The sequence below is a fragment of the Rhamphochromis sp. 'chilingali' genome, assembly GCF_963969265.1.
Source record: "Rhamphochromis sp. 'chilingali' genome assembly, chromosome: 3".
Lineage (NCBI taxonomy): Eukaryota > Metazoa > Chordata > Actinopteri > Cichliformes > Cichlidae > Rhamphochromis > Rhamphochromis sp. 'chilingali'.
The window spans coordinates 45,270,964-45,297,891 of NC_137931.1; the positions used below are offsets into that span (position 1 = coordinate 45,270,964).

General features: G+C 43.4%; 1 protein-coding gene across 1 annotated transcript; it reads left to right on the forward strand.

Annotated features, from left to right (window-relative positions):
• The first annotated feature begins 8,045 nt into the window (after positions 1-8,045).
• Positions 8,046-18,925, forward strand: lhx4 (LIM homeobox 4). Its single transcript, XM_080878465.1, has 6 exons — positions 8,046-8,761; positions 12,397-12,568; positions 13,850-14,052; positions 14,590-14,744; positions 15,311-15,482; positions 16,291-18,925. Exons 1-6 carry the CDS (start codon positions 8,683-8,685, stop codon positions 16,671-16,673), a joined length of 1,164 nt encoding a protein of 387 aa, XP_080734591.1. The 5' UTR covers positions 8,046-8,682; the 3' UTR covers positions 16,674-18,925.
• The last annotated feature ends 8,003 nt before the right edge of the window (positions 18,926-26,928 follow it).

The following is a 26,928-nucleotide window of genomic DNA, read 5'->3' on the forward strand; positions in this document are numbered from 1 at the left end:
ATGTAGAAATGGGGGTTAAACCATGCAAGGTTGAAGGAAAAAGCCTGTTGCCATCTGCTGTGCAGCGCAAGCTAAATCCTAACAATTTCATTGGGATTATAGCAAGTGAGTAATCCAGCTTTCCTTTAGGACTAGAGAGGAGAGATTACCCTTGAGGATTAGCTCCCAGCAGATAATAAACTTTATTAAAATGCAATCGGCTTTCATGAGGCTTCTTCCATCCTCACACACACACACTTGGAGGTGGGCTCTGCTAAGGAAGGGCAACGGCAGACCCTCAGGGGCGGTAACATGATGGGATAAGGGGTGGATGAAAGGAGTACTATGGGGGGGGGATAAATGGATGGATGGATGAGGGTTTGATGTTGAGATCACAACGAGCACAGCTGAAGGACAACCAAAGCTTGATCTTGAGCTTTGTGTTTCCTGGAACGCCGGCTTGAATTCCCTCGACTCCTGCCCCTTACCTCCACCTTCCAACCTGTCACCAAAGCATACGTGGATAAAACCTCTGATCTTATCCTATAGCCCGTTCTATCCCTTCATCCAAACCATGTGTTCAGCCTTTGCAGTTTTGATGATGACATAGGTGAGTTGAGGCAGTCAATTTCTCTCTCTCTCTCTCTCACACACACACACACACACACACACACACACACACACACACACATACACACACACAATAGGGTGATTAATAGCCCCACATTAAAGCAGAAGAGCATCACAGCTGAGCAGCTGTGGTTGTGTGACTTAATCAAACTCTCAGGTACTTTCAATGAGATCCTCAATGACACATTATGATTGCCAGAATGGATTGAGAAAAGCAGTTCATCACAAGAAACCTTCCTTAAGTTGTTTATTTATGCCTTTTATCCAGTGCACCGTGACACTTTTTAAAATATCAGCTGGGATGGAAGACCATCAGAGTGAAGCAGGAATTATGTATCCTTAAACTTTTTGCACATCATGAAAATCTTGGAAACGTTGTTTTTCTCGAGCACTTTTCCCGCACGTCCGATCAGTTAATCTGTTTAAACGTTTACCTGTGTTTGTTAGAGGATTGGCGTCAGCCACGCTGTGTGCTGCTCACGCTACACAAGCCCTTTATCAGGTGTCTTGAGCTTCAGTGAGCTGCAAGTGTTATGCTGGTTCAGACTAATGATGGTTAATGAGGAAGTTGGCAGCAGTGTAATATCTGTCTGCAGCTTTGCCAAGGCTGAGGTGAGCAGTTCACACCGAGGACAGAGGCTTCAAATCTAAATTAGGACACATTCGGAGCTGTTTGCGCTTTTTACACCGTTTAATCGAATTCACACAAACCACAAAATGTCAGTTATGTGACAGTATGAATATAGTTGCATTGAATTGAAAGCCTTTATTGTCATTATACATAGTATAATGAAATTGGAAACAGCTCTATATAAGTGCACACATGCTTATAGCACATTATAAAAACTATACAATAATATAACTATACACTACTATAAATATAAATACACAGTACAGTGCTGACACAGTGACAGACAGGCAGGGAATTGATGATATTTCAGTGCAGATTACTTTTGTACAGTTGAGTCGAGTACGGTGATGGCTTTGGGGAAGAAGCTGTCCCTGAGTCTGTTCTGGCCCGTATGGATCTGCAGCACCTGCCAGACGGCATTAGGTTGAAAAGCCAGGGTGGGTAGTGTCCTTTAAAATGTTTCTGGCCCTACTAAGACAACGGGAGTTGTAGACGGCAGACAAGGAGGGCAGGGGGCGGCCGATGATTTTTTGTGCTGTGTTTACCTCTGCAGTCTCTTCTTGTCTGCCTCGGTGCAGCTGGCGTGCCACACTGTCACTGCACAGGTCAGCAGGCTCTCGATGGTGGATCTGTAGAAGGTCATCAGCAGCGAGGTGTTTAGTTGCTCCTTCCTGAGCACCCATAGGAAGTGTAGCCGCTGCTGGGCTTTCTTGACTAGGGCCGTGGTGTTAGCTGCCCAGGAGAGGTCTGCAGAGATGTGGGCCAAGGAATTTGAAGGACTCCACTCGCTCTACACATTCTCTGTTGATGTGCAGGGGGGCACAGCCTGAAGTCCCGGATGAGTTCCTTGGTCTTGGTGATGTTAAGTACCAGGTTGTTTGATGCACACCATTCACCCAGTCTCAGGACCTCATCTCTGTAAGAATCAGAATCAGAATACTTTATTGATCTGTAGGGGAAATTATTTATAAGCTGCCTCATTTCCCTCTGTGATCAGCCCCATCACTGTTGTGTCATCAGCAAATTTGACAATGATGTTCTCTGGGTGGGCGGGACTGCAGTCATATGTGTAGAGGGAGTAGAGTAGTGGGCTTAGTACACAGCCCCGGGCAGAGCCGGTGCTGAGAGTGCGAGGGGACGAAAGGCGAGGACCCAGTTTCACCCGCTGGGGTCTGTTGACCAGGAAGTCCTTTATCCAAGAGCAGGTGGATGGCAGGAGCCCCAGGTTGGCTAACTTGGTGATCAAAATGTCTGGTATGTCACTAATTAGTGAGTGTTAGTTATGGTTATTGAAAACCATCCATATAGCAGCTGCAGTTTAATATTCATATGTGATGGACAGACATGATAGTAGTTTGGCCTCATCAGTGGATTACTCCAGCTGTTAGTGTTTGTCCATGTTGCCTATCCTCGAGTTTCATATTTAACACTGAAAAGAATAAATCGCATTATAAGAAGGCTCAGAAATAATCAGTTCTTTCGCACGCAGACTGGAAGGAAACATAAATCCCTACAGATTAAGCTGCAGTTGATGTGTTTTCACTCATCTACATGTTTTTCTTTGACTTGTGTTACAGGAAGGTTTCCACAGTCCACCAACATCTGAAAACATCCGTTTGTTCAGTTTACAATGTTGCCGATTGACCTTGTTACAAATCTGTTTGTTTTCAAGGTCAAAGACGACAAATGCTTATAAAAGCAACCATACAAACAGCAAATTGAGCTTAAGGTGACACCGTCATGGCGGAGCTTTGCCTGCATACCTTGTCACCGTATATCTTCTTGGAGTAACACGAGCTGATTACTTTCTTCTAAACTTTTTTGTGTGTTTTGTCTAAAACTGATGCTTTGAACTGAGACAAAGTTGCGTTATGAAACCACTGACTGAAGGGTAAAAACCTCACCTTCCTGCCCTGTTGCTGTCTTCCATAAATTAGACAATGCAGAGTTTTATAGTCACTCGTCTCCTGTACGCTCTCTGCCTCGATGTTTATTACCCCGCCGGTATTGATATTAAAATGCAGGAGGGGCTTGATGCATTTTTCTGTCATCTCTCTTTCTGACTTTAATAATACTATAAAGCTTCCTGCTGTGGGTAGAGGGAGAATGCGGGTGTGGGGGTGGTGTGGGGGTGAATAAATTATGAAAAAGAGGTTAATATATGGTATTGGTATACATTGCATCCTAACTAAGCCAGATCCCCTTTCGGGTTTTAAACATGCAGCCTTTTAAACGCAGGAGTCACGCAGGGTCAGACCCATCTCATTTCTCTGCTGCAGTCCCTCCCCCTTTCATGTGGACGCTCATCTGCCGAGATCTGCAAACATCTCAGTGAGTGTTCATGCAGCCTGTACCAAGGTTTTCAGTTTATGCAGTAACTTCTACTTCTGTCAGTTCACTCAAATTAATGGCTGATGAATGAGCACAGATTATAAGTTTTTGTTTTGCTCCCAAAGACCCCGAACCAGCACACCCAGCACAACCAGCACACCCAGCACACCCAGCACACCCAGCACACCCAGCACAACCAGCCAACCAGAGTTACACCAGATGAAACTGTGGAATACACCCAGGTTGATGCGTTTGTCTTATTCGAATTCATTTGTGATTCCTTCCACATTAATAATGCAGACATGGGTTTTATATCATTTTAAGTAACTATTTTTAAATTCCTCCAATATAATCACTTTCACTGCTTCATGCTTGTTTAATCTCATAATTTAACTTTCAGGACTTAAAATTGTGAGTTCACGTCTCCGCATCATTTCATTACAACACAACCCCGACCTTCACTTCTGCTGATCTGGGCTCAGTTTCCCAAAAACATTGTTAAGCCTGGATCATCTTGTTCCCATTGTACTTCTTTACAATGAAACTACCTTATAGATGATTTTGGGAAACGGGGCTCTGCTCCTGTTTTACCCCCACCCCTTCCCCTCCAGAGTTAGCATATAGCTTACAGGAAGTGCTTGGATAATGAAGTTGGAGAAGAGCCAACACTTGTCAGTCACACCGCTTTCACTCACTCAGCCAACACTGCTCCTTTCACCGAGCATCAAAGACGCAACACAGGCTTTCTGTGGAAATCTTTAGGTTGTGGATGCGGGCCTTCACACATTTTTACTGAGTAGTTTGTTATGATCAGTCATCTGCAGTAAAATAATCTGATTTTAATAGTTATCTTAAATAGAAATATCAAAATACAACACTGGAGTAAATGCATTTTATTTGGTTTTGGGTTTTATTTGCTGAAATTAAAAAAACAATATGGTTTCATTCAATAATGTTGGTCAAAATCAGTCTTGTATTTTAAATGCTATGCATTAGCTGCGTGTGCCCCATGAACGGTGAAAATGCGAACTAATTCAGAATGCCTATTTTAAATCTGAGAATGCAGAGAAAACAACAGGAGCTGCAGAGGAACTGTAATCTTATAGGAGCTGTTAATGTGTTTTTGCAGCTCTGGGCTTCTGCTAATCACACATTAACATCATTTTTGCATCAGGAGGTTTCACCTGAATCCAGATTATTTTTTGCGCTCTGGTTTGCAAGAGCAGCTTAAGCTTCAGGTCTCAGCTTTCATTCATCCTTATATCCATTTGCTTTCCACGCTTATCTAATGAAGTTCGTGAGGGTCGGGAGTCTATTCCAGCACGACGGGCAGCATTCAGACAGGGCAGCACCTTGGGCAGGTGCCAGTGCATCACAGGACTTATAATTGAAACTGGATAATTTAAAGGGCTTTCAGTTAAAGGGGGATCCTGCTGAATTCTCCTGTTTGTGTGTCTTTATCTTGTCATAAATAAATAATATTAATAGTGTTTCAATTAAATCTTATCAGTGTGTCGTGAAAATAAAGCAAAATCCAAATGAAATCCTTCTTCGGGCAGGCTTGGCTTAAACTGTTGTAGTTATTCGAGTCAAATGAGCCTATTACCGCCTCGTCTTAGCAGGACAGGGTCAGGTTCAATCAGGGAATTGGAAAATATCATTTCTGACGGGAATAGATTTCGTTTGTTCAACCAATCTCTTCTACTAATTACCCAAATGGACAGGAGCTGTCAGGAGACAATAACTATTCCCTAATAGAATTTGCCCCCCAAGTGCAATTTAATTTTCTCCTCCGAGCTCTCTCCTAAGGTTTCCCCCTCGCTTTCTGCCTCTCTCCCTCTCTCTGTTCCTTTCCTGCTTTCGGACCAAATGCGTGGGGACACGGTGCCACTGCTACCTGATGTTGTTTTGCGGGTGGACGGCGGAGAAAGTGTGGACTGACTACTGCAGTTTCCCTGCGAGCTCTGGCTCACCCCGCTGAAACGAGCCTCGGCGGTATGGAGGAGGAGAAGAAGAAGGCGAGGAGGAGGAGGGAGAGCAGAGAGGAGACAGACTGCCAGGTAGGTCTGCGCGATGCGCTGGGCTGTAATTCGTCTTGGAAGTCGAGAATACATTTACGCACTTCTAAAGTGTAAGTGTTGCACGAAGGGAAGCCACTGGAACATAACGCATTTGTTCTGCTCGCAGTCTCTGCATGAATTTGATCGTACCCAGGCTGAATCTGTGCTCTGAACCGTGTTATCACCATTGCATGGCAAATGTGCTCAGCTGACATCCACGTTGGTTTGTGTGACTAACATTCAAATAATAGATTTAAACGCACAAAAATAATAAACACTCAGATGAAGCTTTTTCTGTTGTGGCTCGTTATGAACCAGGCCTGCTGCAGGTTTTCATCCCACAAATGAATCGCGCTCCATGAAAGCCTGATCACATAAGATATCCTGACTCTCTGCTCTCACTAAGATGGATCTGTGAATCGCAGATTTGCGCTTTGGTGACAATGAACTCATCCACTGAAATATTAGATCTAATTAGAGGTGCTTGGGTCAACGGCGGTGGCAAAGGAGTCGCCCTCTGTTTGAGTTATTGTCCGAGAGCTGCCTCCTCTCAAGATTACATTCATTTAGATAAATAACCTCCTTCCAAATATGTATCATAAAAACAGAAAAATCAAAAACATCTTTACTGATTTGTGTTAAAAATGTTTACGAATTAAACTTAATTTGACTGCCCGGGCGAATTTAACAGAGTGGAAGCCGTTTGAGTCCCCTTGGATAATAACATTAAATATATCTTCTCTGTAATGTCACACTTCAATTACTATTATTTTTAACTGTTGTGTGCAGCATACATATATTTGTAAAATGCAAAACGATTACCCCCCAAATGCGGATTGTTTTGCACATCATTCAGTGCACTAATAGCCACGTTGCTTTGCCATCTCATTTAAAGATGAAAAACGCACCTCATCATTTACTGTCCCACTAAACCAGATGTGCGCGCTCGTATCTTCTCTCTCGCTGCATTTGCATCCGTCAATTATTCTAATTGTGTTGCCCTTTGCTGACAGTTTAAGAGCATTTTATCTGCATTGTTTTCTAGGACAGCTAAAGGGCCTCGATTCCAACAATCAGAGTAATTGAATAGTCGAATAAATTGAATGATCTTGAGGGGAAAAGTGTATAATGAAAATAAAGTGAGACCATATGATCCCCTCGCCACACATGCGCGTTACTGATGGATGGATGGACGGATAAAATTCCTGTAATATCCCAGCCTGCCTTTTAATCATCCTGATGTCCGTTTTCATTTTACTAAATTATATCTGGAAACGCCACGCATACAGGCGAAGGGGATTGTGGGTCCAAACACCATAGGGTGGCTATAAAATAAATAAATAAAAATAAATAATAAACAGAGATAGAATCAGTTTATGGGCAAAAAGGGGGAAATATGCATAATATGACGCCAACTTAAATTTACTTTGCCAGAGCTTGTTCTCCCCTTTTTCTGATATTTGTAAAGCCAAATAAAATAGTCCGCTAGTTTTGATCTATTACTAGTGCAAAATATTGAGTCACATCACAGAAGATCTCAAATATGTGTTGGATATTAAAGGGTATAAATGCGTCGAATTGATACACCGCTTGAACTACTAAAACCTCACCTAAAATAGCCAAGCGGTAAATAAACTAAAAATAAATGCTTTCACTTATTGTTTGTTTTTTTAAATAAAGAAAAATTACTGGTTTTGTTTTAGTTGAACATGTGGTGTGTGTGAGTGTGTGTGTGAGAGAGAGCGAGCTGCAAACAATCACCTGGGACCCTCAGACGGACTTGGGAGTTGATGGAAACAACCTGCACTGGTTTGGAGGCGGACCGCGGCGGCAAAGCGCCACTGTGTGCTTTTCTTTCCATGCTTGAAGTAAATTGGAAGCGAAGATTGAGTTCATCTAGCCTGAACTAGCGGCCCTCCGGAGGGAATATCTTATCCGGGAGAGCAGTCTCAGACGATGGGGTTTGAAATGAGCAGTGTCAGGAGGACTGCGCCCAGACTCCTAATCCTACCTGTCACTGAGAGAGCAGCTGCACGGGAGCTGCCACTGCCGGGAAAAGGGCTACAGGTGACGGTGCTGTGAATGTGACTCAGACGTGTCCAATAATATTCCTTCTGTGGTGTGGCTTCATTTATTATTTTTTCCCTTTTTTTGCACCCTTAGCTGTAGTAAGACCTCAGATTACAGGGATACTTTTCAGGTGTGATGGTGCCTACATGCGTGTTTTATAGGGCCAATCAATCCCATCACCAAATAATAAAAATGAAGAAAAATGCGTTTACTTGCATTGAATTGACTGATGCCGCCATCCCACCTGCTGATATTCTATAAAAGTACATTTTTGCATCGCATTTGGTCACAGACGTGGGTGCTGAAGAAACAACACTGTAGTCTGGACGATCCGCAGGGAAATCTGCGTGGACAGCAGACACGCTTTCTTTTTTGTTGCTTCGTGGATCATTTCTAAAGTAAAATGACATGTAGCTGAACTCTAATTTTCCTGGCAACACGGGTCCCTTCTCCTCCTCTCCTAAAGGAGCCCTGCTTGCCCGGGGACCCTCCGGAAGCCACTGCAGTGAGCTATTTATGGTCTCCAAGGGAGCGAGGCCCCGCCTCTCCAGAGACTTTCTCATATACCATGTAAGACTCCCCTGCTCCTCTCCTTTCTCCTTCTTCCTTGTACACCTATTGAGGATGCTTTCCGCCTTCGGGGGGCCTCCTCTTCCTGCTCTCCTATTGGCTCCTGGTCAGCCTCTGCCGTGGTGACGTCAGGCCCCGCCGCCCCTGCAGCGCTGAATGGACCAAGCAGCCTGTCTGATCCACTCCAAAACAGCTCAACACGGCACGGCACAGCACGGACACCATCCCGGGAATAGGAAAATAACAGGAATAGAGGCTTGACGGGACAGCGACAGAGATCAGCCTCCAAATCGCACGAAGGCCCAACAACATCAGCATCATTGTTTGTTTTCTTCACGAGACAGGACGGGGGAGTGCGCCCACCGTTTTGCGGGTGTATGTGCGTGCGCTTGTCTCCCGGTTTGGATCACGATGATGCAAAGTGCGGCGGTCCTACCGACAGAGAGTCCTGTGAAGAGTTTACCGGAGATTCTCGGAGTGCCACTGCAGCGTAAGACATTTTTTCTCCTGTTCTTCCTCTTCTTCTGTCCACGATCAGTCTGGAAACTGGTTGGCGAGCGCAACCGGTGCTGCGGGGATTTGACTGTAGGGAGAGGGGCTTAGTTCCAGCAACCCGAGCGAGATTGGGGAGTCTTAGTTTGTCACGTACACCACTAATGTGCCATGCTTAGTCTTTATTTCACGGTGCAAAAGCGCCTCGTAGACGATTCTGCTTCACGGCCTCACAGCCACCCGCATGTCCAATTAATCTTCGCAGCCTCAGATAGCGAAGACGTATTCTGCGTTAGGCTGCGAGTAGAAGCGCAAACTGTGATATTTTTCACTCATCCTGGGTGAAAAATAATTTCTGGTGAAAGGCAACATTTATGATTCCCTAGTTTGGCCTCTAACTTCCCGCGTCAGGTTGCTGGGCTCACACGGAGCCTCCCAGCTGTTAATTTGTAAAAGAGTCTGCATGGTCAAGAGATCAGGCGCAGTTGTCATCACCCTTCAGACAAACACACTGACTTTGACTGACACTCATCACTGGGTCGAATTAAATAGCTTGAAACACTTTTATTTATTACAATTTAAGCACTAATAAAAGTGAAATTATTATTATTATTATTATTATTGAGGATAAGGGCAGATATTTAGTAGTTAATTGTCGATGTATCACTGTATTTTCTACCTTCCAGCATCAAAGGCGAGAAATGCCTTACATCTGTTCTCCTGTTAATCTGTGCCAAACCTTTTCTTTCTTTCTTTTTTACAATCTGTTCGCGCAATCAAGGTCTAAGTGCAACTGGATACATTTCTGTTCTGACCTAATTATTTAATATGCCAGTTAGTAACAATGTACAGATGGACCGGGTCTAATAGGGTAACGTCAAAAATAATCCACAACAGAACGGGATAACGTCGAGCGAAATTACTGGACTGCTCTGTTTTCAAAATACTCATGATGCACATTTAAAGACGCACATTCAAGGTTTGAAATCTGTTAACAAATGGCTAAAACTATATAACAAAACTGAGGGGAATCTTTCAGGTTTTTCCACATTGCTCCCATCCAACTAAAAAACCGTAAACAACGGTGAAATATGACAAGAGTCATCTAAGACTTCCAGCCTGTTCAGTGAAGTATTTAAACCTCACCAACTGGGGGGAAGCCTCTATATGGTGGGCTTATGCTCTTTAATTTTATAAATCGAGACAGATTAAAAGATTGGATAAAGATCCTGCCACTCAGCCCCCTGCAGAGCCAGCAGGCATCCTGGATTTAAACCTGGATTATTTCAGGAATAAAAGCAAAGCAGAATATATCTGAGCATTTTATATCACACACACAGTCCTCTGCTGACTCAGGGCAATTACACCCACACCTTAACCTGCAGGCTATTAGTCGTTGATATAGAGTGTTTACTTCACGTTTAATTAACACAAATCGCTTGACAACCAACGGCTGCCAGAGTGCACTTCTTCTTCTTCGTCCTCCTCCTTTCGTTTCTTCTTCTAAACAACACCCCTGCTAAAAGAGTCTGAAAGTGTGTTTCACCCGCTGTGTGAAATGAGCAAAGCGATGAGACTGCACGTGGTGAAGAGTGGTGGCAACAGATAATAAGATACGAAGAAGACCTCCTGAATACACGAGGTTTACTCTCTCTCCCTCTCTCCCTCTCTGACACACACACACACACACACACACACACACACACACACACACACACACACACACACACACACACACACACACACACACACTGAAGCTGGATGGCGAACGCCCTGTCGTTGCCAAGAATCGTGCTGCTTTCCTTTCAGCACCACTTCTCTCTCCAAAGCCATCCCGCTCGGCTTCACCCACCCACCACTTATCTCTGGATATTTAAAATGCTTTCCCATTTTAAAGTCCGAGACACAGGCCACCCTTTCATAATAATTTCACTGCCTTCTTCTACCCTTTCTATGAGAATTACCTCGCCGAGGAGACACAAAGCCAGTCCAAGCTGTGTCTGTGCCGGAATGTTCCTCTGTGTGTAACAGTGTGCGCACTGGGTTATTTAAGCTTCTGTAATAAGGACCGAATATTTCGATGAGGTTATCTGTTCTTACTCTTCGCAAAATAAACGAATGAATACTGAAAATAAAATGATTTTTTTTAAAAAAAAAGCTCATTTTCACTGAGTTACAGTTATTTCTCCTCCTTGAAATTAAAATTAAAATCACAGAAATGCCAAAGGTACTAAGAGTAGTACATAAAAACCCTCTAAAATGTGCGTGTCCGCGCCTCCACGGTGCAGAGTCAGTGAGCTTGGTTTTGCACGCAGTATTGTGTGTGGGGATTACGCATGAGGCACCCGGCGCTTTACACGGTTATTGTAAGATGATTTCACGGCCGATATGTTTTCTCTCCACAGCAAAGGTTGTGATATGTGGGTGTCTTAGCTTCATGGTCACCGGCCCCGGTCACTTGTTTTTTCTCAGTATTTTTTTTTTTTTTTACAGTTTTTTCTCGTCGTGTAGCATCATGCAGATGTGTGACAAAGACAGGCCGAGAATAAAAACAGTCTAAAGGTCTTTAAAGACAAATGCTGACGTGATGTTAGTTTATGGAGCATTGCAGGTGGACTTTTACAATCTTTAATTTAATAGAAGGAGTAGGAGTTACTGTAATAATAAAAATGCTACAAATACAAATATTAAAATATAAAAAATATGCTGTTTGATCTCTATAAATGTGCTACTTCGACAGAAAATCGGTTTTTGTTTTGAAAGAAATTATGTTTTGATTTTATTTCGCTTTTTAAGACGTCTTGAAATGTGCAGCTTACCTGTAGTTTATCATCGATGCCAAATTTAATTGCTAATATCTGCCTCTGAATGGGCACGTGTGGTGTGCCAAGACACCTTTTTTCCCTTTCTTTTTTTTACATTAACAAAAATTAAATTTAATCTCCCCTTGACCCTGATTTACATCCAGAAACCGCCTCACCTTCTAACACTGGTTGCCACCATGCTTCCCATAAAATCATTAGGAGATTAATTAGGGTCAAACTAGATCTGGCTAACGAAATTAAGAGAAACAAAAATCAATATTTCGTCAGAAAATTATTTTCGCCCTACAAGCGAACAGCTCCGAGTTCAGCACTTTGGACAGAGACGGACAATACAAATACGCGAAATTTATATATTTTTTGTCCTGTTTAGCTGTGATAGCAACAGCAAAATAAGTCGTAATAAAATAAAATAAATATATAAACAGAAGCAAAATAAATAACATTTAAAAAAAAATGAAACCGATATGATACCACGTCACGGTGTTTGTTACAGTGACGGGCCTTTAGAAAATAAACATCCATGCACATAATCTCCAGATTTCATTGTTATTATATCTATACGGAAATATGAGTGAAACCCGAGTTTATTGTCTAAAACTAAACTACAGGCTTGCAGATTTAGGGGAAACCCCGAAAACCTGCTTTAATGTGCGAAACAATTCTCCGTCACCATGAATGTCATTTCATTTTTTGTTGTTGTTTTTGTAAAGGTAAAACGAAATGAATTTCGTTCGCGTAAAGCGCTTATTTCTCTTTGCCTCTTTGCTTCTCTGTTAACTACGCGGGACTGCGCTTGTTTCCGTCACAGAGATCCCTCAGTGTGCAGGCTGTAGTCAGCACATCCTGGACAAGTTCATCCTGAAGGTGCTGGACAGACACTGGCACTCCAAGTGCCTCAAGTGCGCCGACTGCCAGACACCGCTGGCGGACAAATGTTTCTCCCGGGCAGGAAGCGTCTACTGCAAGGAGGATTTCTTCAAGTAAGTGCGCTTCTTCCTTTGCTTTCTCCCCTTACCATCCGCGTGGATTGTTTCCTGCAGAGTGAGCACTGGCCCAGCCTTTCTCCAGGGCAGCACTAACAAATATTACAATTTTCCTTGACAAAAATCCGACTGTGACCTGTAATAGTTCCGGTGCATTTAGTATTGCAACCGACTGGTTTCCGTTTGCTAACACGGTTAAAATGCTAGCAATATAACATCGTGCCATACATGTGTATTAGGCTAACCTTTGTCTTTTTACCTTTAATTATTTAATAATACATATTCACCACTTTCCCCTAATTTATGAAGAACAACAGAAACACAGCTTGCAGGTGTGTTTGCTTGGGTTGATGGTTTTCTTCTTTGTTGTGACTGAACATGTGTGATGCTGGTTGCCCTCATAATGTGCACAGTTTGCCTGATTCCCAGTGTAGTGGCAGCTCTGTCACACTGTAGGAAAGATTAAAAATCCCTTTATTTCACAGTCTAGTTGCCATTTATTCTTTCAACAATTGGATGTTTGAGGCATTGCAGGAGAAAATTGAGTTTGACTTTTATCCATAACACGATCGGCATATTGGGGCTTTTTACTAAATCATGTTTGAAAGGTTTTAATGCTCAAAGCTAGAAAGAGACCTAAAGAGCTCCGGAGTCTCACTGGGAGCTAACTGTGTTAGGTGACCCAGGGGGCAGTGCTGGTGGGGGCTGTAGCATGTTCAAACACACACAGACACACATACTAAATAATACATACACATAGCTTTGCTGGTGTTTGCTTCCCAGAGGTGATTTGGAGGCCTCACCTTGCTCTTTTTATTTTTGTGTGTCTGTGCTGTGATTTAAAGCCTCTCCCGAGTCAGTGTTTTATTGGTTCTCCTCGGGGTGTCTTTACTGTGAGGACCCCTCCTCCTCCTTCTCCTCCTCTTCTTGTTCTCTTTTTACTCTAGTTCATCTGCAATCACATAAACATGCAAACATGCAGATGCACACTCAAACCCACACAGTGCACTGATCCAGTCCATCTATCAGTCTGCTGGCAGATCTACCGTTAACAGAAACACATTCCAGGGATGGTTTTTCCCTCCTCAGCAGCTGGAGTTCCTATTAATACAGACACTGTGCCATCATTCTTGGCTGCAGATGAAGAAATAGTCATGTAGTGTGTGAAATTTTAATCTCAGCTGCTCGCACTCTTTCCATCAGTCCACCCTGCCGGCGTTTTACAAATTTTTTCATGGCGTCTCTCTCTCTCTCTCTCTCCTTCATGTTTTCCTGCAGACGTTTTGGTACAAAATGTGCATCGTGTCAGCAGGGCATCCCGCCGACACAGGTTGTGCGGAAGGCGCAGGACTTTGTTTATCACCTGCACTGCTTCGCCTGCATCATGTGCAGCAGACAGCTGGCCACCGGGGACGAGTTTTACCTCATGGAAGACGGGAGGCTGGTGTGCAAGGTGGATTACGAGGCCGCCAAACAAAATGGTAGGTGTGCAGGAGCATTCGATGTTAGGCTACAACGAGCGTTTACTGAAAATATGACAAAAGAGATGTTTCAATAACTCTTAGCAGTTTTTATCCACCTGGTTTAGTGCTGATGACTTCACTTAACTACACCAGAATCACAACACTATGAATCATGGATAAAGTTGTATTCACGGTGCAAAGCGGTAATACGACTCCTGCCGGTGGATCCGTGTTGTTTGTTTGTGGGTGTGTGCTGCTTCTCTCCCTCCCTCTCTCCTCAGATGTCCATGCATCTCTGATTGATTATGCAAAGTGAAGCAATGCTCTTATATGGTGCTGTTCCAATCACTCCATTCCTCCGGCAGTGAATAGATTTATGTCCTCTGCTGTGGGAGTGGGACAGATGCACAAGGACAATAATACACTTCTATACATGACCATTCACTTCACTGAGCACAGACACGCTCAATGTGAAGGCCTGAGGGCAGTGCCTGCTGAGGCAACATGACAAATCTAGGAAGAAGTCACTCACGCTCGTGTGTGTGGTGTTTTCAGATGATTCAGAGGCAGGGACCAAGAGACCAAGGACCACCATCACCGCCAAACAGCTGGAGACCCTCAAAAGTGCCTACAAAAACTCGCCGAAGCCTGCACGCCACGTCAGAGAGCAGCTGTCATCAGAGACGGGGTTAGACATGAGAGTGGTGCAGGTAGAGTATTTTGGCTATATCCTGCAGGTCCCTGAGAAAGCTGACTCACTGGGATCGAGTTTTTGTAATGAAGCAAGTTACTTTGGAATCGCTGAATCCCGGCCTCTCAAGTGCTGATACAAATGTTAAAAAGCAAATACATATTTGGAAACAACATAATTCACATGCATTTTACTTGAATTTTTAATTTAAATGAGCATATTTAGTATTTTAGAGTGTTTCAGAGCTAAAAAGATCAGACCTTATTGAGAATCCACGTGCAAAGCTTACATTTTTTTCACATATTCACTTTAGTGTCATGCGTTTGTTTTCCTACCTAAAATTTCTGGTATCGACTGTTGTGAGATAATTAAAATTTGATGAGTTTATTTGTGAATTTAAAAGCTCAGGTTGCAAATAAACACATTTATAAAGAGTGACGCTATATTGCGTCAAACAAAGGCCGAGGCTGAAGTCAGACTAAGAAGGTATCGTTCCTGTTGTCATTTATTTTTAGTTGGAGATAATGTTTCAGAGAGTGTTTCATAATTTCATTTGCACTTAACGATAAATAAAATGTTCCACAGGTTTGGTTTCAGAACCGGCGAGCGAAGGAAAAGCGTCTGAAGAAAGACGCAGGGCGGCATCGCTGGACTCAGTTTTATAAAAGTGTCAAACGCAGCCGAGGAGGAACTAAAGTGGAGAAGGAGAGCTCAGCTGACGACGCAGGACTCAGCGACAGCGAGCTGAGCTTCAGAGGTATGCAGCTTTTAGTGCTTAAAAGTGAGATCCCTGAAGGGAATTGTCCGTCATGCTGCCGTGCTAATGGGATCGAGGGAGCCTAGAAGCTGCTAAATGACACGAGCGCCGCGGCAATTGGAAGTGTCTTTGTGGCGTTTCATTTGTTTTCTAGCATTCATCAACGCGTGGCGTCGCAGTCGGGCAAATCCAAAATGGCATTCTCATTTCACATTCCCGTCACACATCCCTGTGGCTGCTGACGCATCCTCCTGCCTCTGTTTGTCACCATGATGGAGCTTATTGGAAAAGAGAGAGGGTCCTTAGTGGGATGCAAACGGCGTTTTAGACATGCCATGTTATTTAATGTTTGCACACCCCGTTTTTGGTAGTCATAAAAGTCCTCAAGCCAAAGAAGGCTATTTTTATGAGAAATGAAAACATGGTGACAGAAACTCTATAAAGCATGTGAGGCTTTTAGTCAATTAGAGAGAAAGCGCTCTGGGGCGTTGTTGTTATTGAAGCCACCCAGGGGAGGGACGAGATGGAAACAAATATTTTGTGCTGCAGTAATTGCTCGGTTAGAGATGAAGCAGAAAGAGCATCCTTTCTCACTTTCTCGCTAAGAGAACCAAAAAGCCTTTCAAAGACTTCAGTGGCTCGTCCATTTACTGTACCTCCATGAAATCTGCCACAATAAATCTGACTCGTAAAAGCACTTAACTGTATTGAAATATAACAACTGTATAATGCTCGCACAGGTGACGGCGCTGTTGATGTCTCAAAGTTTTTACACTCCTCGTGCTAAGTGACGGTTTCTCCTCTGCAGACGACCAGGTCCTGTCAGATCTCGGCCACGCCAACGGGCTTTACGGGAGCGTCGGCGATGTGACCAACACGCTGAACGGCGGCTTCTCCGTCGACGCGGCGGGACAGCCCTACCACGACATCCGAGCGGGAAGCCCTTACGGTCTCCCCCAGTCGCCCTCCTCCATCGCCTCTCTGCCCGGCCACACTCCTCTCCTCAACAACCTGAGCTTCAACATGGACAGCCTGGTGGCACAGGGGGGGCCGGGTGGTGTGGGACAGGCTCTGAGGGCCATGGCAGGAGGCCCGACCTCAGACCTCTCCACAGGGAGCAGTACGGGATACCCTGACTTCCCCACCAGCCCCGCCTCATGGCTGGACGAGATGGACCATTCCCAGTTTTGAGTCTCAGACATGGTAAAAAAAAAGTACTGTGGGGAAACATCAAAGTGGACTCAGAAGGCTTTTTACATTTCTTTCTATCGTTCTCCACGGTCCACTGCTGGTATGTTTCGGGTGCGATGTTGGGCGAAGGAGAAGGGAGAGTCCCGCAGCAGTCGTAGTTGGTGAGGTAGCCATCGAGATATGTAGTCTGAGCGGAAGCAGCGAGAACGCCTCCACACAGAATGAGTCAACTCTGCATCATACGATCGTTTTTTACACTTTGTTTTGTTCGTTCACTCTCTGAAAGTGAGACCGGATCTCAAATATATCGGTGGAGTAATGCTCACAGGGGAGAAACGTCTCATCCCTTGAAATAAACCACACAACATTAGGGCGACACAATCCAGATCAAAGTCCCTACGAAACCCAGGAGTCACCTGCATGCTTCTCATTCATACTGAGCAGGCCTGCCGTACAGCCACATCCAAGCCTTTACATTGGCGATGCACTTTACTCTCCTCGTCTCTCTACACGTGTGGACAGGAATGTGGGGAGAGCAGAGAAAAGGAGGAGAGACGTATGCACAAGGCAACAAACAGTGTTTCATTGGGAGAGAAATTTACAAAAAAAGAGCGGCACAAGTGTTAATTTTGAACCACGCTGATGCTTTTGTTGTTTTTAACATAGTGCTCAAACTTATTAGGAAATAGATGACTGTTGGTCTGCCCGTCCTTTCCTCTGTCCGTCCGTCTGTTCATTAGAAGTTTATGTCTCCCCTCTTTGAATGAGGGCGATCACTGTTTGCTACAAAGCAGATCTCTCTTCTATATTTATAGGTGCTTGACTTGTTGTCATCTGTGTAAAAGCTGGTCTGGAAGCAGACGTCCGTCAGTATTAAATTATCTCAGACACAGACTCGCCAGGAATAAAAAGCTTATATGTTTAAGGCAAAGTCAAGACATGTATACGGTTTGGAAATATTCAGTTCTAACCGCTAAAGACGCCCCGCATCTTATCCATTTGTATGCACATGCAGATTCTTTTGCAGACGTTGAAAAGCAAACATAAATTTGACACTTAAAATGCTAACAAGCAGGAACACAGATAAAAACTCTCTTGAGTTTCTTCGGTCTGATCCAGGCGCCTCTTGGTAATCTACTCAGTGCAGCTTTGCCTGCTATCAACCTACTTACTGACCCCAGATGTGTCGTCAGCCTGTTCTCCCACTGCCTGGCCTGCATGTCAGAGGGATTACCGATAGTCCCCCACATTCAGGGCTGATGCTTTAGCGTCAGTGCTGGCACGACTGCCGGGCCGATGCATTTCCCACAGCTGCATCTTTAAAGACCCACAACAACTGAAACAGTGGAACGATTCGGTGTTTCTGATTCTTGACCTGCTGAGCATGCAGGAACCATCATTTAGATTTGATCTCTGCTTCAAAAGAGAAACAGAGTCTTATTCATGTGGGTACTTCTTTTGTTAAAAAAAAAAACAAGGAAAAGAGGGAAAAAAACGAGTGTTTTCAATACCAGGAAGCAAATAAAGAAATACAAGATGACACTATTCAGAGAAACTCGAGATTACAGCTCTAAAATTACAGCGTAATTATTTGGTTGATAAAATTAAAACTATATAAAGTGTAACACGGGGGTAACATTTAGATGTATTACAGTTAGTTAAATTCCAAAACAACGAAGAATAAATGTATTATAGAAAAAACAAATTTAGGAAGATCTCATATTTGATTATTTCATTTATCACTTAGAAATGACAGTTGGAAGCAACGTGGACAAAGTTTTGAAAGAAGAATAGTGTACTCGAGATCAAAACATTCGTTTTAAATTACTGAGCTACTGTAAAACATTACAATTGTTCATGTGTTCATATGTGACAGTTAAAAAAGGGATGCAGTCTATAACCCACATCAACCATGAGTAAACATCTGTTACCCCCAGGATGAGTGCACCGTAATTACAGCGTAATGTTTGAGCTTCTATCGAAGTTTCACAGTTAAATGAAATAACAAACATATTACCAGGACAGTTTCATTCAGTCTGTGTTGCCTCCAAACTTTGCATCTCAATTGCTGTAAATTTTGTACAGTTTGAAAACGTGTTGATCGTCTTGTTTCATGAGCGCTATTTATTATTGCCATGTGTCTTTGAAAAAGATGTAAAAGAGAGCACTGAATTTATTCATTTATGCCTTCTGTGTAATGGTCTGAACTGTGTACAGTCAAATCTATATGAGGAAAATAAAGCTGGATTGTGTTTGGGTTACGCTCGGCTGCTTTCTTTTCGTACTCCGGGCCTGCGGTGATGAATGCGAGACTTAAGATTTTCAGCTGGACTTTGTTTTTAATATATCAAAAGAAAAATATGTGCTGTAGGTGTTTTTATTATTTTGCCTTATTGAAACGCTCTTAGAGTTAACCCGCAAATTCATTTACCCATTGAGAGCATTTACCACACACTTAGGCCTCTATTCAATTGTGGGGATCCATTTAGTACCACCAACAGACAGTGGTCAGTCAGTTAACAGTGATTGATACTGCTTTCCGCTCTCGCTCTCCGGGTGGGTGGGGGGGGGGGGGGGGGGGGGTGACAAGAAAGATGCATGAAGAGAGATTAAGGAAAGAAAGCCGGAGAGAGAAATAAAACAAGTGCAGAAACAGATGCTCGCTGGCTATTTCTCTGATCCTCTCAGTGCTAAAGAGACACAACAGCAGATTGCAGCACTGCACTGTCAAATCTACCCTTAATCCCTGAGCTGCTAACTAATTGTGAAATATAGGCAAATGTGCTTTGTAGTCAGGCAAAGCGGGAACATGATCCATATGCAGGCAGCGTGCTCGCACATGTCGAGCTGGTAAATAAACAATTTGCTGAGAGGCCAGTAAAAAAATACCCTAAGATGACTGTAATACTACAAAAAATTATTTAGTTATTAAATTAAATTTTAGTTGCAGTAATTATTACCTAAAAGGCCTCCTCTGCACATTTTCATCTGTACTTAACGTGAAAACAGAAAATAACAGTGAGTCCCAGCAGGAGTCTGCAATGGAAACGTGAGGGTGTGACAGAGGCCTTCTTAGTTTAGCACATAAGCATCCTAATACATGCACAACATAAAGTAACGCTGGAGCTGCTTCATAGACACTGATTTCAAAATTGTTAAAATTCACATGTTGAACACATTTCAACCAAAACAGCAGACAGAACGATCGGCGCCGTCACCCCTGAGACGCTACCACGAAATGACACAAAACAGTCACGTGTCGGCTCCGTGTCAGTGCAGTGAACCCAGCGTCGTTAGTTGTAACTGGCACTCACACACATGCAGTTCCTGCTGCATTGATAAAAGCTCACGAGTTACAATGGATTTACTCCCTGTGACTATGGTGTTGGCTAAGCGCAGCATGTATAGAATTATAATGAAATTACAGCACAGTGTACATCCGTATGAAACTCATTTCTATGCAGCAACGTGCAGCATTTGTTTGAGAGCAGGCCAACACAACCCAAACGTAAGTGATATCGATTCCTTTGTGTTTTAGCTATTCCTGTAGCATTATAAAAACAAAAAGCAAAGAGTCAGCCTGGTTGGAGTTTGCACGTTTGCATAAAATGCTACAAATTGAGCTGATTTTTATTTAAGCATTGATTGGCTGGGTTATGGGCATTAATGGATAGGGTCTAATAGTACTGGCTTACAAAGATAAAGAGCCACACGGACAGTTAGGATAATTTACACGCCACTTACAGCACTAGTATACAAATAAATCTGTGGAAACTCCACCACTGTTGCTTTTGCGAAGATGACAAACACAAGCACAAATGCCATTATCATCGATCGCAAGGCTTTTATTACAAACTTCCTCAAGGAAACTGTTTTTTTTTCCTTCTCAAGCAAAAGGGAATAAATTAACATGCAAAATAGATAGGATTTGTTTTCAGACCGAAAGTCAATCTTGCAGCGTTGAGACAGGACATTTTTCTCCCCAAACAACTTCATCCAGCCTGCAGTGAACAATGATCCGCAGCATGACGGAGTGAGTCTTAAAGAGGAGCTGGAGTCAAACGGAGGCCTCTCAATGACACCCTCAAGGTTGTGAGCTCAATGCTGTTTTAATGTGAAACTGGGACTTTTCCACTCCACAGAAATCCGATAGGTTACAGGTAGCCAAATCAGGTAGATGACAACGTGTAGCTGTACTGAAGAAAAATCTCGAATGTAACTCAGAACCAAGCCTCTGTTTGCCGCCTTAAGTCTTAAACATCAACTTTTTGGTTTCGGTAGTTAGTGGCAACGCTTCTTCATCAACGCAAACTACACATAGGCACCAGAGTGGAGGACACACAAACCTGCACAAACGCACACGAGCGCAGTCCAAGCCACCACTAAACCAATCTGGTATTAGTGGAGACTGTTTCAGCAGCAGGGGGATTTTTGCTTACTGCTGGGTTCCTAACCACGCTGCTGCTGAGAGTGGGTGTGGGGGGCGTGCTGCAGCATAAAGAAAAGATGGAGGAAGGGCTGTGGCGAGGTAAAGGCTTGCATTAAGAGCGGGCCAAAGCAGGAACATGGTATGGCTTTTACGGGAGAGAGAAAGTAAAGGAGAGGCAGTGTGCAGAATGACGCTATAATTCCTCAACATCCCAGCTACGCTTTTCTGTACTGACGAATAAATAAATAGTAAATAAATTGTGTACACTTATCAGCCAAGGAACAAGAAGTTTGGGTTTCTGTTTCTAGTCGGGATTAAGGAGGCTTTGGTTGCATGCAGGTGTCAGTAATGCTGACAATAATGCTTGTTATAAATACCTGCTGGCTCACCCTGAAACTAAAAAATCGCCCCAGAATCTGCCTCTGAAGACTGTGCAGTAGTTTCCCACAGTTAGGAATAGCACGGTTTTGTTTTCCCTGTGAGAATCCATTTGGATTTTATTTTTCCACATGATCGCCAAATTAGTTAAAGATGGGTCTGGGCTGGCGTGACAGGTGGGTGCCAACTCGGCCACTAACTGTATGCTAGGCCTCACCTCAGGTACATGCAAGGCTACACTGCTGTCATGTATGTGGTGTTAGTGTCTTTTTTAATAACATCTTACAAATGACATGGTTTGCTGTGTTGCTATGTGGCTAATTGTACTCACTAGTTTTGCAGCCACATGTCAGCTTCTTGAGGAAGACGCTGAATCTCATAAGTGTTAATTACTTTGCTGTCAAATTAAAGTTGCCCTAAAACATTACTGAAGTATAAATGTGCAAAGTTAGCTTTGTCTCGTATGTTTTGTTGTTGACGCCTGCTTACATGTAACGTTGTCATATTATGCATCTTAGTGCAATTTTAAATAACTGCCGTTGAATAAGAATCAGGGCTGGTACTTTAAAAACGTACTGAAGTTCCTAACTGAACGGCCGTGCAGCACTAGGCCTTGGGGGGTATGAGTCTGCGGTTTGAGGAGGGAGGGAGCTGCCGTGTCAGAAGTGAAAAGCTCAGAGGAAAATTGAAGCCCCATAATGGAAGCATAATGGGCTTAGTGTCAGAGTCTCGCAGACGAGCCGGGAGGGAAGCACGACTGCCGTCATTCTCTCTTACCTCAAGCAAGTATAACGGGGTTTAGGAAGCAACGGGGAGACAACGCCGAGACCCAAACAGGCTTTAGAGATACACCAACAGCCTAATGGCTGGATGTGGACAGAATTCATAACGACGAGATGGTCAGCGGTTGTCTCTTTGTGGGATTGTAGAGCATCATGTCTCGGACTCATGTTGAATACTCAAAAGGCGCCGTCTTAGCTTATGCAGGGTTCCTCCTCAAAATTCATGAGCTGACATGGACACAATTTCATTGAGGAAGCTTCTTTGGCCGGAGTCTACAAAAGTGGAAGATGAAATAAAAACTCTGAGGCCTCTTCCCCGCTGAGACTTGTGAAAGCAGGGCTGAACGAGACACGGATGCAGATTTCGAAATCACGTGGAGGGATCTTAATTCAACTCGTGTACAGCACACCTCACTTGCATCTGAATTTACTGCCAGCACAACAACACCTGTCAGGACGTAAATCGAATTTGAACCGCTACCCCCCTACGCGATGACTACTGATCCTCACCAGGCCATGTAAAGCTGTCACAGATCTGCGAGTGGCTGACATGTTGAGACAGTTATCTAACGCCTTGTGTGTTAGAGCAGATTTCCAGTGCAACACAGTGCAGGAGGGTGGGGGAAGCAAAGCTGTGTGTTTGAGAGTAAAGGATTAAGCTTTGTCCCCAAAACGTGCACGACGTCTTCGTGAATCTGTAGTTAAGAAGCAGGATCCAGATTTAGTGCATTCTCATCTGCTGCACTGTGTGTGTGTGTGTGTGTGTGTGTGTGTGTGTGTGTGTGTGTGTGTGTGTGTGTGTGTGTGTGTGTGTCATAGAGCTGAGGACCAGTAAAGCTGATTTGGACTCTGACCATGTGTTGGTTATTTTTGGAGAACATCCAGATTCCTCCTTATATGACATAATCATGCACAGGCTGCTCTCTATATACAATATGTTGTGTTTGTGCTCTGTGGACTACAGTCTCTGCTGGTCACGTGGGGACGTGGCTTAAATGTTTGAATTAAAACAATTGTGTCCATCAGGCCACCGAAACCTAAGGAACCGAACATGTTGTTGGAGGTTAGAAAAGAACAAATACTTTGTGCATGTGTTGAAGTTTAAGCTCCAGTAAATGTCGTCTTAGTAATTATGAATATATAAAACTTTCCCCCCCCAGATTTGGTTTTGATTATTGATCAGGTTTATTGTAATGAGGCCTGCTTCTACCTTAAACGACGTTGCTGCTGTTAACGATCAGGTGTTTTGTATGTGCAACTGCACGTGCACTTAATCATAGCCAGTGTTGGGAAGGTTACTTTTAAAATGTATTCCACTACAGATTACATGTCCCAAAATGTATTTTGTAACGTATTCTAAATACTTTGGATTACTTAATATATTATCATGCTTCTTACAACTACATGAATGAACTATTGCTGTGTGATTTACAGTGTTGGGTAAGTTACTTTAAAATAGTAACTTAGTTACATTACTAGTTACTTCTCTCAAAAGTAACTCAGTTACTTCAAGTTACTCGTTACTTTCAAAGTAACTAGTTACTAGGGAAAGTAACTTTGGTTTTACTCAGAATTCTCTTGTTAATGTGTTGCTTCCATAACTTTGCCAGCCTTCTAGCTTGCTTACTTGCCACAGTGCACTGTGCCACCGACCAATAGAAAGGAAAAGATAATGTGCACATTTCCACGAGAGAAATCCCACGCCTGGACCGTCATTGACTGCTGCCATGATTCTAGCCTACGTCACAGCGTCATGTGCGCCTTTTACATCCAACACAAAAACTGCAGTCGTGGTGCTTTGATTGTACTCAGAACTCAGAAATTCTGCCTTCTGAATAGGAAGATGTAGGTAACAGCAGACTGCAGATGAGCTGCATACAGGGCTGGACTGGGACAGAAAATTGGCCCGGACATTTTGACTAGAGACCGGCCCACCGTTATAGGAAAAATCATAAAGCCTTTGAGTGAAAATAAACAGTTGTGACAGTGATGTTCACTGTTCTGATGGTATATATGCATCAATCTATCAATCGTTTGTTGTAAGATTCAGATAATTATTTTTTAAAAGCGAGACATTTTAAATGAGAATAAGAAAGAAAAGTATTTCTTTGTGCCCTCCTCTCCCTGTTAATGCCCTACATGCCCCCCTGGCAACACTTTGCTAGACCCGCCCCTGCACAGTTACCAGCTGTCAGCTACCTAAAAAAGGATCCTGGTGTTATTTGTCTCTCAGAAACAGTTCATAACTTCCCTTCAACTCATCCATGTCACCTAAAAGGTAAACCTGTTTCTCCATCACCTGTTCAGCTCTGATGATCCAGTAAGGACATCTCCTGGTTTCATCTTCATGTTTCCCTCTCACCACATATCCAAACCGATATCATGACCAGCAGCTTTACAGCTGTGGCTCCAGCAAACATCAGCTGATACTAGAAATTAATATTAAATAAATTCTAACAACAGCTGATCAAGCTTAAACGTGCTGCTGCTGTTTAGCGCGACATCCGCTGGTTTCCTCTTTCGGCGCAAAGTGAGCGATAAACAAACAAGAGAGCCGATCAGCTGATCATTGATCAGTTTCATGATTGAAGTAGAAACAGGAGAGGGAGGGGGGAGAATGAAAGAAGAGGCAGCTGTGCAGCAAAGACACAGAATAACTCCAGCTTTGTGTCTTTTTCATTGTAGCTGAATTACGGGACAAACTGTTCCTTTTCACCTCAATAAGAAACGCGTAATATTTTCTCTGAATACCAGACGGGACGGTTGGCAACTCTAATAACTTATGAACAAAATAAAGTTCAACATCAGTAACATAGCACCACCCAGCTGTATAGAAACTCCGTCATGCTAGCTAGCACGCAGTACGGAAAAAGTCAGAATAATGAAAATAAACTCCACCTAAACTTGGTTCATATCTGACCCAGAGAGACTGCAGGTCATAACTTCTTACCTGAAGTTCAGTTCACACTTGGACCGGCGGCCGCCTCGGGTCTCTTTTCCTTCATCCACCTGCTGGCCTCCACCACTTGCTAATGTTACTGAATCTGTGGAAGCTCCGCGATAGCCACCACTCGAAGTAACGAGTAACGACCCTATCTAAATCCCAGTAACGAGTAATGCGTTCCTGATTTTGGCATAATAACTAGTTACCGTGCTCGTTACCACAATAATAACGTAGTTACTGTAACGCGTTACTTAATAACGCGTTAGTCCCAACACTGGTGATTTATTACTATTACTGAAGGTTACTCACCATACCAACACCACCAACAAACAAGATGTTTAAATCTTAATATAAATGAGTAACAGTAGGTGGACATTAGGTAAAGCTGCACTTTTTGCCGCGATCTCGTGTAGAAAACTATTCCGCGCGTATATAAAACAGGTCCGCGGCTCCGAACCGTAGTAAAGGGTTCGTCGGGTTCGTGTCGGGCTCGTAGCTGAAAACTAGCTTTACTTTGTTGTCTGGGTCAACTTTGCTAGTGAGAGACAGAGAGAGGCGTTGAAAGGCTCCAACGGAGCTTATTGTTTTCGGAGGAAAACACGAACACTGTGTAGAGTCGAGTCTTAACAGCTTACTTACAGCTGGGCTCGTCAGGCTCTGTTTGGCTGCAGTGGTTATTATTATTATATTTACATGCTTCCAGCTCCCGTTTCTGCTCCGTGACAGCTCCTACTTTTCCTTTTCTCCTCCCTCGCTCACAGACACATCACGGACTACACCACCCATCAGGCTACATGCTTTAGGGCGATGCCTGCAACACTCTGCCTGTTGCCTTCATATTAAATCATTTTTTGAATAATAATTTTAAAAATATTTCTTCACGTCATTATGCAGCTGCGAGATTGAGACAGACATTAGAGCCTCTTAATGCGCGTTTTGTTTGGGTTTCCACCGGAGTGGAATTACTAAAAATAGAGAGAGCATATTCTGAATATCACCTTCTTAAACGGTAACTAATGGAAGACAGTTACTCATATTTTGTATTTTAAATATGTAACGCAGGTACATGTATTCCATTACTCCCCAACACTGACCATAGCAATGCGCCCTCCTTGGATTCAAGCAGATCATCAATGATGCATTTACAGACTTGGAAATCAAGAATGCTCACAAAAAATAGATTTATCCAAAAATATGAATCTAGGAGCGTAAAACTACAAACATGACCGTGAGAACAATCTGGATCAGGTGATCATCATGTGCAGGTTTCACTAAAATCCGAAAGCTCCGACACATGTGAAGCAGGCGCAGGCAGATGCATCACCATTGCACAAGCTCATTGGTCCATTGGCAAGACGAGCAGCTCTGCGGACGTCGCTCGTCAGCAGTGTGGGCCATGGCCTCACACATTTATGTAAACATGTACGTGGAGAAAGACGCCCAAGTGGAATCGGGTTACATCACTCACACGGGGAACTCTAGAACAGTGCTTAAGGCTTCTTTTTGAACAGATAACAGGAAGTCAAGGACGCAGGTTTGCAGAACACTTTAATGAAACACGTGGAAAGCATTCCTTGGTACCTAACAGAATCATGAACAAACCACTAGAACAGACTAAACTGATTAAAAGGCCTGGCTGGTTGCAGTAGGAGTGGGTGATATGTATGGGATTCTCTGATGGATTTGGATGTTACACCATGTCGTGATGATGATAAATATTGT